At 46.2% G+C, this 13,619-nt stretch overlaps 1 protein-coding gene across 1 annotated transcript in view; it reads left to right on the top strand.

Annotated features, from left to right (window-relative positions):
* DIABLO (diablo IAP-binding mitochondrial protein) overlaps positions 1-13,619 on the top strand; it is a 200,143-nt gene that overhangs the window by 80,268 nt on the left and 106,256 nt on the right. Inside the window, exons 2-3 of the mRNA XM_078667559.1 lie at positions 148-268; positions 637-765. Of these exons, the coding sequence (XP_078523685.1) occupies positions 148-268; positions 637-765 (250 nt within the window). The remainder of the gene's footprint in view (positions 1-147; positions 269-636; positions 766-13,619) is intronic.

Genomic DNA, 13,619 nt, shown 5'->3' with positions numbered 1-13,619 from the left:
TTAAAAGCAAAATTGTCTGAAATGTGTCGGTAGACTCACTCCTGTAAATAAACGGTGTGTTCAGGAACTGAAAGTGAAGATTTTAGTTATTTATTTTTTCAATGTAATTGTTATTTGTTTGTTTTTATTTTTTTTGCAAAATTGCAGACAGAGTGTTCCAGTTCTGGCTGAAGTACAGAAATATTCTTTATCTGGAGTAAGGGGCCATTGGCGTAAAGTTGTGGCAGTGGGTTTTGGAACAGCCCTCTGTGCTGTGCCCATTGGACAGGTATTCAAGTAGCATTTCTTGTTTATAGTGCTGAAAGCAAATACATGCCATCCTGTCCTCTGAATAACCCACTGATAAGAATCTTGGATTATTAGATTGAGCACTCTTTCTGACCTTTTCTGCCATGAAAGAATTTTAAAGCCTCTGTGTTGTCAACTTTCTTTGGTTTTTCGTTCTGTCGTATATGAAAGACTGCACAGTTATAGAAGATGCATTTACATTGTGAAGCTCAGAAAACAAAATATTAAATTGTAAACAGATACATATATGTGGTAGTTTGAAATTGGGTTTACAGGTTAAGGTTAATATTTTTGACTTGTTTCCTCTTTGGAACCGAACTGTTGGCTAAGTATATGTTTGTTTTTCAGCGTTCAGAACCTACTCTTTCCTATGAATCCTTAATGAAAAGGGCTGTTTCTTTGGTAACAGACAGCACACATACCTACCTTTCACAAACAACGTATGCATTAATTGAAGCTTTAACAGAGTATACCAAGGTGAGTGTTTTTATTTGATTGGTATTAAACACTTTCAATTTTGCCTCCCATGACATAGAAGTTCTTAATTAATTGGCAACAGGGATTTGAACCTGTGACTTGTGAAAGAAAGTTTACACTTGTAAATTAAATTAGATAACTCAGGAATGAATGTGCTAATCTGGTGCATTCGTAGTGCCATCCAATAAGCTCCCCTGATATTCATGTGAATTGGAAGGGCCTCTTTGTGGTGATAATCACTTTAAACATATTTTCCATCTTCAATTTCCTTTAAAGAACTTCAGCCAAATGCTGGGCATAGTTTTTGAAGTATGTGCATAAGTGAGGTTGTTTCCCCACAGCATTATTCTCGAGATATATGATACCACCATAATTCTCTCATTGTATTTGCTCTTATAAGGGGCATAAAGTTTATTGGTTCTTCGTTTAGTTATGAGGCATGGGGAGGGAATGTATGAACATGAAATCTCGCAAGGCAAAAGAAACAGAAACTACAACCTTCTCGTATATGGGTTTGAAAGAATTTCCATATGCAGCTCTTATTGGGGTATGATGAGCAGGCTCAACTTTTAACTGCCTCCATGTTTCCCACACTTTTCTGGGCTTCCCATTTTGCGAATATGAGAGTTGAGAATATTCTGAAGGGCTTACGTTTGGGTCTTCAGAATTTATTATGAGTGACTTTCACAGTCATTTGGTAAAATTGATATGTGTTGGGGCTGCTTAACTTTCACTTATTTTTGTCTGGCCATATAGCATTATGCTGGGGGAGTGACCTCACGCTAGCAACCACCTCGTCTTGCAGTATGTGGTGTAAGAACAGGCTGCAGGGTAGCTGGTAATGATTTTTTCCTTAACTGTCCGCAAGTATTTCAGAATGAACTGTTTAGATGATTAAGGAAGTGTAACCTTTCTAGTACCAGATTTTTTCTAGAAAGAGAGATCTGTACAGGTTGATTATTGTTTGATGAATATTCTTGTTCACGCTGGTAGCCAAGGTAAGATGTTAGCTGTTAAATGCTTCATCCATCTGTCTGTTGAAGGAAACCAAAGCAAGCAATGTGTTTGTGCATGCCCCTGCTGTAGCATTAACATTTGCAAGGAGGAGGATCAATTTGCACTGTCTCCTTTAAAATGTGCCTATAAGACAGACATGTCTACTGTACTTAGTTCAGGAGCGTTGGAACAGCCTATGTTCTCTATTTATAGCTTTTTTATACCATGAACTGAACCCAAATATTGTCGAAGTTCATTCCAAAACTTCAAGTTAGATAACATCGAATTGATGGGAACTAGCTTGTTGCTCTAATGTACTGAAACTCCGTTTAATAGTTGGCAGCGTATTTTACAACGATTCAAGCTAGCAAGAGAATAGCCGTGATGGTAAAAAAAGAAGGCAACTAGTCAGTTTGTCTTCTTGGGTCTTGTTTGAGGAATGTCAACAATTATTGGAACCACTAAAACCATTGCTTTAGACCCATTATTGCTATGAAAGACAGCCTACATGCAGAAGGTGACAGAACATGATAGGAGGAATTGTTGGAACGTAGTACTTTCGGCTCAGCCTTGAAGACCTCAAGAGAAGGGTTTGTACTCATTGATGAGGTCATGCTGTTCCACAACTTGTGTATGCTTCCTGAGCAGGATTGTTTAAGGGTTCATTTCTTTTTGCAACTGGGGATTTCCAGTAGGTTGATCTTTTTTTTTTTATAAGCAACTTTATCGATTTTTGAGAACACAAGGAGAAGGTTAGCTCAACAGCACAGTACAGTACAAAAGTTTGTATATAAAGACACTGTAAGGGTGTTGATGGCAATATTGCCTAGTATTCACAGCGATCGAGCATTTAACATGGAAAAGAATACAAAAACAAGCAGTCAGCCAGAAGCAAAGAGCTATTCCCATGAACCCTCTATCCCAGCTGGTCCGACATTTACCCCATACTTTCTGGTACTTTCTGGTACTTCTGGTACTTGGCAGGGCAGCCTCTGGCTTCGAACAAGGGCTTCTCTTGAGGGGTGCACCAGTCCACCCCTCAGCGCCATTTAACTATTGTGTGAGTGTGTGTGGGGGGTTGTGTCCAGGTCATAGTGAGGTCGCGTTTGGCCACCATGATGGCCGTCCCAAGGAATAATTAATCTGCTTGGGACCCGTCTAGACCGTCCATAATACCCAGGAGGAGGCGCATAGGGTCGTGAGATACATGCCAGCCCAGGATGTGTGTGAGTTCGGATTCTATCTTTTCCCAGTATTTTATGAGACGGGGGCAAGACCGGATCCTGTGGGAGAAGTCTGCTGGTTGGTACCTACAGTGTGTGCATTCAGCCGAGGCAAGCAGCCCCACTTACTATGTAGTCTCTCCGGGGTAAGGTATGCCGTGTGGAGGTAGTAGATCTGGATGAGTCGGAGTCTGGCGGTAGCATTGATGGTCTTGGGGGCCATAAGAGCGTCCCGCCAATCTTCATCTTCAAGGGGGCCCAGCCAACCCTCCCAGCGAAGTTTAAGCGAGTCCAGTATTGTGGGGCCATTGTTCGTGAGGGAACAGTATATGCGTGATATGCCTCCCTTCCCAAGATTTCCCATCATGACCTGCTCTTCCAGTGGGCTGAATTTGGGAAGAGTGGTGCCCATTGCAATGTGTGTGTTCAGGGCGTGGCACGACTGTAAATACTTGAAAGGTTGTGAGGTGTGTCGGGTAAAGCTGTTTTGTATATCCTGAAAGGACCTCATATGGTCTTCCAACCAGATGTCACCCAGTTGTGAGATGCCAAGACCTAAACCCTTGCAACGCCGCCACTTCTGCTAGCCACCTGCCCTGCCAAAGTGGTGTTTGCCGGATCAATTTGGATTCCCACTGTGTATGACGCAGGGCGAACGCCAGGCCAGGAAGACTGTCCCGGTCACCATTGGGAGTGCTTTAGGAATGGGGCACCCATACATGAGGGCCTGGATTTGAGGGAAGTCCAGGTCGCGAAGTTCAGTTCTGCAAGGTGGATCGGACCATCCTCCAGTGAACCAGTCATTAAGGACCAGCAACCAGGTGACTAGGTAGTATAGGTATAGGTCCGTCATGCCCATGACGCCGTCGAAGGACGGAATATGACAACGGGCGAGAGCCATACGTGGCCTTTCACCTCCCCACAGGAACCGTGTAGTCATGGCGTTGATGTCCCGAAACCAACATCTGGGATAGTGGAAGAGGGTATTTTGTATAATATACTTGAACCGCAGGAGGATCATCATCTTAAATAGGGCCACCCTTCCGAGTGGATTAAGCAGCAAGGTTTGCCAACAGCTTAGGTCCTACTTGGCGTTTTTGATAAGCGGGGTGATATTCAGTGCCCAGTCCAGCTCGGGGAGTAGAGTGACCCATATACCTAAATATTTGAATGACTGCCGCCTAATGGGAATGGTGGTCTGCCAGTCAAAACATTCCCTAGAGAGATGAAGAGGCATGAGGGTCGATTTGGCCGGGTTCAGCTGGAAGCCAGAGACCTTTTCAAAGGCTTGAAGGGATTGGAGACATTTAGGCCCAGAGCGGGCTGGGTCCCCCAAGAAGAGCAGGGCGTCGTCTGCGTATATAACAATGTTATCAATGCGGTGGCTTCCCCACGACCAACCTTGAATCCAGTTGACTGTGTAGATGAGACGCACCAGGGGTTCTAGCGCGAACATGAGCGGGGAGAGTGGGTATCCCTGTCTCGTACCTCTTCAGATTGGGAATATCTCAGAGAGGGTTCCATTAATAAGCACCCTGGCCCTAGGGTTAGAGTATAGGATGAATCGCCGGAACAGCTGAACCATTCCCATTATTGTGAGCCCTTCTTCAAGATAGAGCCAGTCAAAAGTATCAAAAGCTTTCTCGAAGTCCACAAGGAGTGCTAGGTAGAGGGTAAGTGTCTGGTGGTTTGCAAGAGCTAAGTGAAGGCGTCCTAGGCAGTGTCTGGTGCTACGTGCTAGCATGGAGCCACATTAGTCCGGGTGGATCAATTTGTTAAGGAGTGGACGTAGGTGTTGAGCCAAGACTGTAGCGTAGATCTGGACCTCAGTGTTGATTGGGGAAATCGGCCTGTAGTCCGCAGTGGCAGAAGAGGGTGGTTGAGTCTTGGGAATGACCACAATGGTCACCGTATCTGTTTTGGGGGGAATGCCCCAACTTCTGCCACATTTTGGAACAAGGTGGAGAGATTCGGGACCAGCAGCTCCCGAAAGGAAGAATAGTACTCCAGAGGGAGTCTGTCCGGGCATGGGGTCTTTTGGGATGCCAGTTGGGAGATTGCTGCCCCTATTTCCTCTGGGGTGAAGGGAAGGTCCAAAGTTGCTGCCTCTGAGTGTGACAAACAGGGAACGTGGACTTGCAGAGGGTTTAGAAAGTCTGGGAGGGAACCCTCCAGTTTGTGGGCTGAGTATAAGTGAGGATAGTAATCTGCAAAAGCCTGCGGAATCTCAACTGAGGTCTGACCAATTGGTCCAGAGGGTCTGCAGATCTCAAGTACGATTAGATTTGCCAAGGGGTATGAGGCCAGTTCGTGCCACAGCTTGCCGTACACCCGGGCGACAGATGAGCGCCACAGCAATTTAGTTGATTCTAACGAGGTTTGCTTGATTTCTTCACGTATGGCTGCCAATTGCCAATCGCGGGCCGCTTCTGGGGTTAGGACAAGGTCAGCCTCCAGCTGGAGTGCTTGGTCCTCGAGAAGGGCTAAATGACTGTCTTGGGTAATCTGTTGCGTCCGAAGGCGGCTTTTGGCTTCTCCCCGGATGGTGGCCTTACTTGCTTCCCAGAGGGTACCTGGTGAGGATACTAAGCCCAGATTTGTGAGAAAATATTGCTGAAGTTCCTGTCCTATAGCTTTTTGGAGAAACCAGGCGTTCAGTCGCCACATCGAGCGCAGTTCGCCAGGGGCGCCACCTAGGCGCAGGAGCAATGCTGAATGATCTGAGATTCCATGAGGGAGGATGGATATGTCAGTCACACGTTGACAGTCGGGGCGGGCATGAAAATCATGTCAATGAGCGCATGGTATGGTGCGCTGCCGAAGTATGTGTGTAATGGGAGATTCAAGGGTTCCAGATCCTCTATATGTTGCAAAAGCCCAAGGTGGTCGCCAATCAACCAATTTCTTGGCATGAGTTGCCCTAATGGAGGAAGGTGTGCCTTTGGTGTCGAGGGTAGGTTGCATGATCGTGTTAAAGTCCCCTCCCAGGATCATCCGTTCCCAGGGCAGAGTGGAAATGTCAGTGAGATGTTTCAGCGTTGAAGTGAGTGTCGCAGGAGGAAGGTATATGGATAGGAGATTAAGGGGATTCCCTTCCAGTGTCCCTGATAGAGCCACGAATCGCCCTTGTGGGTCCCTGTTAATGTGAGAGGGAACAAATGGGAGGGTCTTTTTTAGCAGGATGGCCACCACCCGGGAGCCCCTGTTAAAGCCCGAATGCCACACCCTGTCAAAACTGTAGCGCGCAAGGAACAATGGAATCCCAAGAGATAGGTCTTCTGAAGCAGGAGGATATCGGAGCAGTGTCGTTGGGCACATTTCTAGACTGCTGTGCGTTTGATGCAGTCTAGCAGACTGTTAACATTCCAGGACATGACCCAGAGTGAGTTAAACCCCTGGGTTGTGTGCATCGTGCAGAGCGAGTTGTCCATGTGGGTAACAGGGTCGTGCCTTGTGGTGAGCTCTTGGCGGGGTACAAGGCAGGCACCGCCTTCTAGAGCGGTGTCCGGTATGCGGGTTCTTTTTTCCATGTTCAGTGGTGAGAGATCCAGCGGGGGCCGAGTCAGGGGGTTTCTATTGCAGTCTCCCACAAGCAGAGGTTTTCAGACTCTTTGTAATGTGGTTAGGCGGGAGCGCCCTTTTCCCCAGGGTGGAAGACCCACAGGTGGCGGAGCCCTTGGGCCCCAGGGCTGGTACCCCCCAAGGGGTCACACGTATGGACCTTGCTGTAGGTGCAACCCTCCTGAGGGTGAGTGGGTATGTCCAGAGCCAAGGGAGAGTCCCGCCATGCCAAAGGGCTGTAGGCCGGTGTCACACTCACGGCGTTGCGTTTATGGCTCCATCCCCCATAGCAGTGAAATCCCGTCGGAGGCGGGGGGAGGTAATCTGCAGGCTCTACCGTGGGCCACTGTTCCAGCCCACAGAGGGTGCAATCCACTACCTGTCCCCAGGTCTAGTTAACCGGTCCCAGCTCCCTCCACGATCGGGGTAGCAGAGGGGAACTGCAGGCGAGTACAGTGGACCCCAGGTCAATAGCCCAGTGGCCTCCCGGCAGGCATGTTAGGATCACTACAGTGGGATGGGGTCCAGTCCAAGGGAAAAGCACCAATCAAGAGCCTCTGTCTCCAAATGTTCGGCGGGTGCCGCCAGGACATCAGGCTGGGTCAATCTCCAGGCCCGCTGCTAGGGAGTGTGTAGTAAGGAGGTCCACGCAGGATGGATGAAATTCAGGAAGCTTTATTGAAGATAGTTACATGTTAATAGTTCCAGAACAGCAGGTAGTTATGTTCTGTAGAGCAGCCCCACCAGGAGCAGCCTGTTAGCTGCTCAGCCCATTCTCAACTGTCATTCCCAACCTCTCAGGCACCCAACATTCCAATTGCAACATCACTCCAACATTCTGTGCAGCACACACACAAACACACTGGCTGAGCAGGGGGTGTAAAAGGCATAACAAGAACCATAGTAGGATACTACAGAGTGATTTACTGCAGGGCCCAGAGGCGAAAGCGGGGGAGGCAAAACACACAGCGGGGTGAAGCCGAGATGAACACTCCCTGGCCGCTACTCCGCACATCAAGGGTCCTCGGGCGCAATCTCCTGGATTCCACACCCCCTGGCAGGTCCGGGGATACGCTCAGACCTGGGGTCAATCATGCAGTGCAGAAGGGAGGGGGGGGCGCACTCGCCACCTTGTCAAGGGCCCAGCAGGTGCCAGGATCACTCGCCCCAGCCAGGCGCAGTGCAGGCCCGCAAGACTCTCACTGCTACAGCATTGCATCTTCAGTGCCGGAGGGGCAGCTTGGAGCCTCTGTCAGGTGCTGCCCCTTGGTGAGCCGCGGATTGCTGCCAGCAACGCCTCCTCGCCCTAAGGATGGATGCGTGGCCTGCATGAGCACGGACTGATGTCTTGGCCTGGGGGAGGGGCCGGGAAGAAGATCAAGACCAGTCCGATCTGGCGTGAGCTCCACGTTGGGGGTCCTGTCAGGCACGCGTCAGGGATCAGGGAGGCTCCGATGGCAGGTCTCACCTCTCAAGGACTCTGGCGAACCTCCGGTGAACAATCTCGGGTCTTTCGGAGCCAGTTAGAGAAGGTCCGGGTCCACCATCTTCAGGGGCGTGACACAGCCGCAGACAAAGGAAATGACTCTGGACGGACACCACCAGTCCGTTAGTCCTCCCAGGGCAGCTGCACCGTCTCAGGAAAGGGATACCTCCTTGCCCAGATGCAGGTAAGGTGCTGATGGCAGTGGATCTCAGAGCTGATGACGGAGGGGTCCGGAGCACTCTTAGAGTGCAACCGCCATCTTGACGCTCCAAGCCACGCCCCCCTCCAGTAGGTGGCTCTAAATGCTGCAAATATGGCAGGGTCCTCCAGATTTTTAGAAAGGTACCTTGGGATCTTTGAGTGAAGAGATTTGTGAATAATGCACATCCATTTCAAGATTTTTCTTGCCTTAGCCTGGAAGCAGTTCAAAGATCTCAAGAGTGAGGTGATAATACTTTCTGGAAAACCCAAACTTGTCGTGTATTTCTATAGGTTCTGAATCAGTCCCCCTATTCCTGACCCTATTCTGGTTAAACTAACTATCAAGTTAACTAACAGTCAGCCCATGAGGCAAGAAAACCCCCATGATGCAGATACCGTTATCTGACGCAGTCACACTACGGCACAGGAACGTGTTATCTGATTAGGTCATAACGCTTGAGATCTAATTAGACAAGCGACATTCCTCCAGCCCCTGATAAGGCATACGACGTTCTCATAACAAATCAAACCTATGACAACCTGGATAATCCGTGCGGCCATTGTTTTGATTTCACAGAGAACTTTAGTAAAGAATGTGCTAACGAGCAAGTCGTATGACATCTTTATTGACGTATCTATGTCCATCCTTACGTCAATCTCGGCACCTTTAAGGTATATATATTGCCGACCTTGCCCTATGCAAACACACGCGTGGTGACAAGACGGAGCAGCCATACTTGCCGAAGCCGAGAGCAGAAGCAGACCCCGCTGGCAGCAGCCCCGCCTTCCTGACGCGCTGAGAGACGCGCTGCTATCTCAAGCCGAGAGACCCAGCACCGGCGTTTCTGGGCAGCCCTCGCAGGCAGCCTGGAATATCGAGAGCAGAGAAAGAGATACTATTCCTCATCCATCCTAAATTCCAGGTACAGAACTGAATAACCCCTCACAGAGAATTCTTTAGTTATTCACTTGGCAAAAACAAACTTAACTTAAACTGTAACTTTCTATTCCCGCCCACGCATTAGACTTAGGTCAGGTACACGGGGTAGGCGTATTTAGAAACACCAGTTGAGTACGTTTAGTCAAATGTATATGTGTATGTAAATATATTTTAATCATTTTAAACATCATATGGCTCAGAAACCATATCAATGTTTTTACAGTATTATTTTATACTATTGCTTTTAATGTATGCACTTTACTTAACTATAAGTATTGCAATAATATCGATCCATTTCTCATGTATGAGAAAAGAGACTGATCAATAAATAACACCTTTTTATTGAACACGCCCGTCTCTTCCTTTTCTCTACAATCTGATGAGACTAAGAATGCACGTACTGACTGAGTAAAATAATTGCCTTGTGCTCACACGACTCTCGAGATTGACTCTTGATTAGGGGAGAGCAAAGTTGTCATGTTCTATGGTTGTCAGAAACTAAATCCCTTCTTGTCTAATCAGGGGAGTTAATTCCTTCCTTGAACATTCGAGAAAGTTTCTAGCGAACTCTGAGCTTAGCTGGCAAACCCAAAAATTAAGTCTAGTATCGACAGTAGTAGACCTAGTTAACGTCTGGTCTAGGCCTTTACTGCTGTAGGTACTATTCCAATGCGCAGAGCCTATTGGGAAAATAGGAGCTACACTACATGGCGCCCAACGCGTTTGGAAAGGGCGATAAAACTAACGTAAGACATTTAGAGTAACTCAGTCGTGCTTTCTCACTCAGACCCCTTTTCCCAAATACTCCAAAGACGTCTGGAGTGGGTGAAAGGTTATATCCTCCAAAACCTCGCAGGAGGGAACTCCTATGTATGGTTCTTGGTCAAGTCAACGTTGAAGGATAAACAGTTCCAAAATATTGTGCATCTAATCTTTGTTCCACAAAGAAACCTGATCTGCAAATAGACATAATACCATCCTGTCTGTAAAATGGGAGACAGTGATGAAGAAAGAGAAACAGTTAGATTAGCTACTGAACTCGCAGATGCTGATGCTACCATGCAAGCAGCAGACCCGAATATAACACTCATTCCGGTCATTAAAAGGAGATCTATAACCTTAAAACTTATAGAAAATGGACTGACACCTAGAGGTGGCACAGTCATATTCGTAATTGAGGCACACGAATATCGGCAGACAGAGGTATACTATACATGGATACATTTTCCAGCAGCAAATGCTGTAACAAAGTACTTCCACTATTACAAAATAGAGGTTCCACCCGACATTTACACTCCTTTCGAGGAGGTGGAAGTACCACTCAAATTCCAAGAGCATTTGCTCTTATTTGATGGCGCCCTAATACATAATAATCACATCACCAGGCTCGGTCCTTTAGGTAGACCAGGAGCAACGTGGCCGGTCTTAGCCGGATACACACCACATCCAGACATCGAAAGAATGCCTGCAGCAGAGCTGGTAATACAGCTAAAACAACTACTAAAAATTCATAGACAATTAGTTCAGTATGTAATGCGGACTTCAACAATTCAGCCAGCGATTAAACTTCCACAGCTGACCCCTCACCAGGGGAACACAAATAAAATTACACCACAGAACATCCAATCCTGCCTAGGTAAAGTTCCAGCTAAACGGGAACAGATACCATTCTGGTTGGCACAGAAAATCACCCAAATAGAGGCGGTGTTTCCTGACACCACCCCATTAGAAAAACACAGGATTCTGACTATATGTCTCCCAATGGGAATCGCACCACACATTGAGGACTGTGACACTTGGGGTACAGTCTTTGCTTCCATCTACACAAAAACGCACGGTGTTCCATCCATTTCGGTAATACCAGATGTGCTAAAACAAATTCAAGATGAATACGGTCCAGAACCTGCTTTAACTCTTGGTATGAAATTACTAAAAGACTTCAAGCAGGTCTCGGCTATATTATTAGCCAACATAAAAGGTGAGGCAGCTAACGTGGCGATCCGCCAGAGGTTAAAAGAGACAGATATAGCAGACCAACCAGCTGAAATTGCAAGAATCATAGAAAAATCCTATGAAGAACTAGGCAGAGATAGTCTAGGTGGAATACCAGTAAAACCGCAACTGACTACAAGTCCAGAAAAAATATTTTTTAATAATAATAATTCACCAAAAAAGAACTGGGATGGAAACAAACAATCCAATCCTAAAGAAAAGAAATTCCAGTCCCGAGGAAGGTCTCCTAGGCGAAGAGAGAAATCTCCAAACCAAAGACAGAGGTCACCGCAGAGTGACCCCTCGGGGAATAGATATAACCTTAGAAATAGGGATAATATTAAAAAACCTGATAGATATCAAGACATTGATACACGTCCCTCTCAATCTTTTCAGAATTCCTCGCAGAAATCGGAAAGAAGAGGACAATCAGAAGAGCACGCCAAGTCCAAAGACAAGGAACCTGCTCAACAAAAAAAGAAATTACAATTTCCAAAAAAGAAGGTAGCCAGTATCAAGGTAGTTAAAAATGCCGAGAATACTGAGGACACAACTGAAAAACGGAGAGTGGGCTCAGACAATGCTAGACAGCGCAGCAGAGGTGAGCATAGCTCGCAAAGTCCTTATGAATCATCTGGAGACAGTGGACACGAATGAATACCTTCAAGTGGAAACTGCAGACACCAGAGTTAGCAAGCCCCACAAGATATACGAGATAACATTACGTATAGAGGGAGATAAGACTAGGAAAATAAGGGGACTATTTTGGGATAACCTCTCCAAAGGCTATGACATCCTTCTAGCTGAAAAAGACTGGCCACCAGAGTTTGTCAGGGAGTGCCCTCATGGCGAAGAAGTAATTATGCCTGCCTTCTCGAATCAAATACCGATTCATAAAAAATACACACTTGCTAGAAAGTGGGCAGTGGCCTTAGCACCTGCTTTATATAAAAATCATGTAGGATGGGATGAGGATTCTCCTCCTCACAAAATCCAGTTAAAATCACAACCTACTGCACAAAGGCAGTACCCAATTAAGCAAGAAGCTAAAAAACAGGTAAATGAAATACTAGATCAGCTAGAATACCAGGGGGTGATTGAAACTTGCACCTCACAAATGAACAATCCTTTGTTTCCGGTCTCCAAGCCAGACAATTCATATCGTCTAGTTTTGGATTACCGACACCTTAACACATGTTGCAAAACCTTTGCAGTGCAAAACTCACACAGTGCTGCACTAATGAATAACATAGTGCGCAAAAAATACAAAACAACCTTGGACATCTCCAATGGATACTTTTGTCAAAACATAGCACCAGAGAGCAGATATTTAACTGCATTCTCAGTAAATGGCACTCAAAAACAATTCTGTCGGTTAGCCCAGGGGTACAAGAACAGCCCGGGGGTATTCTCAGCGAGAGTAACAGAATTACTACAACTATATGATGATGAAGCATTATCTTATGTCGATGACATTTACTTAACAGATGATGACTTGGAGACTCACTTGAAAAGGGTGAACACCATAATACTTGGGTTCGCTGCGGAGGGTTACAAATTCAACTTTTAAAAATCCAGAATTGCCCATCTGACGGTCCTATTCTTAGGATATGAGTTATCAAGTGAAGGCAAAAGCCTGGCAGACAATTTCCTAGAGAAATGTGCCGTAATCCAAGCTCCTAAAACACTAAAAAACCTACAGTCAATTCTAGGCTTCCTAAATTTCGGAAGAACATACATTGCAAATTACGCAGAAAGGGTCAAACCCCTTTATGATCTAATTAAACCAGACTTTAAAAGATCCAATTGGACTCAAACACACACAGAAATTTTGAGATCCTTACAAACAGACATGCTAATTAAAACAAAATTAGAAACACGTGATAACACACGCAACCTTGTGATCCGAGTCATCCCAGGGAGATGCGGATTCACATACCTGACCTCTAATGAGGGAGAAAAGGTACCAATTGCATTTAAATCACACTTGTACACTAAGGCTGAAATGAAATTTAGCCCAACGGAAAAAATTCTTACAGCAACACAGACAGCTATAGCAAAAGAACGAGCCCTGGCACAAGGTAAACGAATAGTAATCGTGACACCAATACCAGCCTTAGAGGCGGTAACAAAGGCAAGCATTCCAAATGCTAAAGCACTCCATCCGAGATGGATACAATGGGCTAACTCTCTTGCTGCAACAGACGTGGTGTACGAATTTGATCCTTACTTAAAAACACAAGAATTTCTCCAATATGAATTTGAATGTCCTCCGCCAACCGAAATTCTGCCTCTAGATCACTACGGCTGTATAATATATACAGACGGATCAGCACAACCCGCAGTAGGGGGTAAACAAGCTTACAGTGCTGCGTGCGCGATTGTTAAAGGTCGTTGGCACGAAGGGAAATTTAAACCAACCCTCACTAAAACACAATCCCTAGGAGATTGTACA

Source organism: Lissotriton helveticus, chromosome 11, assembly GCF_964261635.1.
Source record: "Lissotriton helveticus chromosome 11, aLisHel1.1, whole genome shotgun sequence".
In the NCBI taxonomy this organism is placed as follows: domain Eukaryota; kingdom Metazoa; phylum Chordata; class Amphibia; order Caudata; family Salamandridae; genus Lissotriton; species Lissotriton helveticus.
This window is presented reverse-complemented; position numbering and strand designations above follow the sequence as displayed.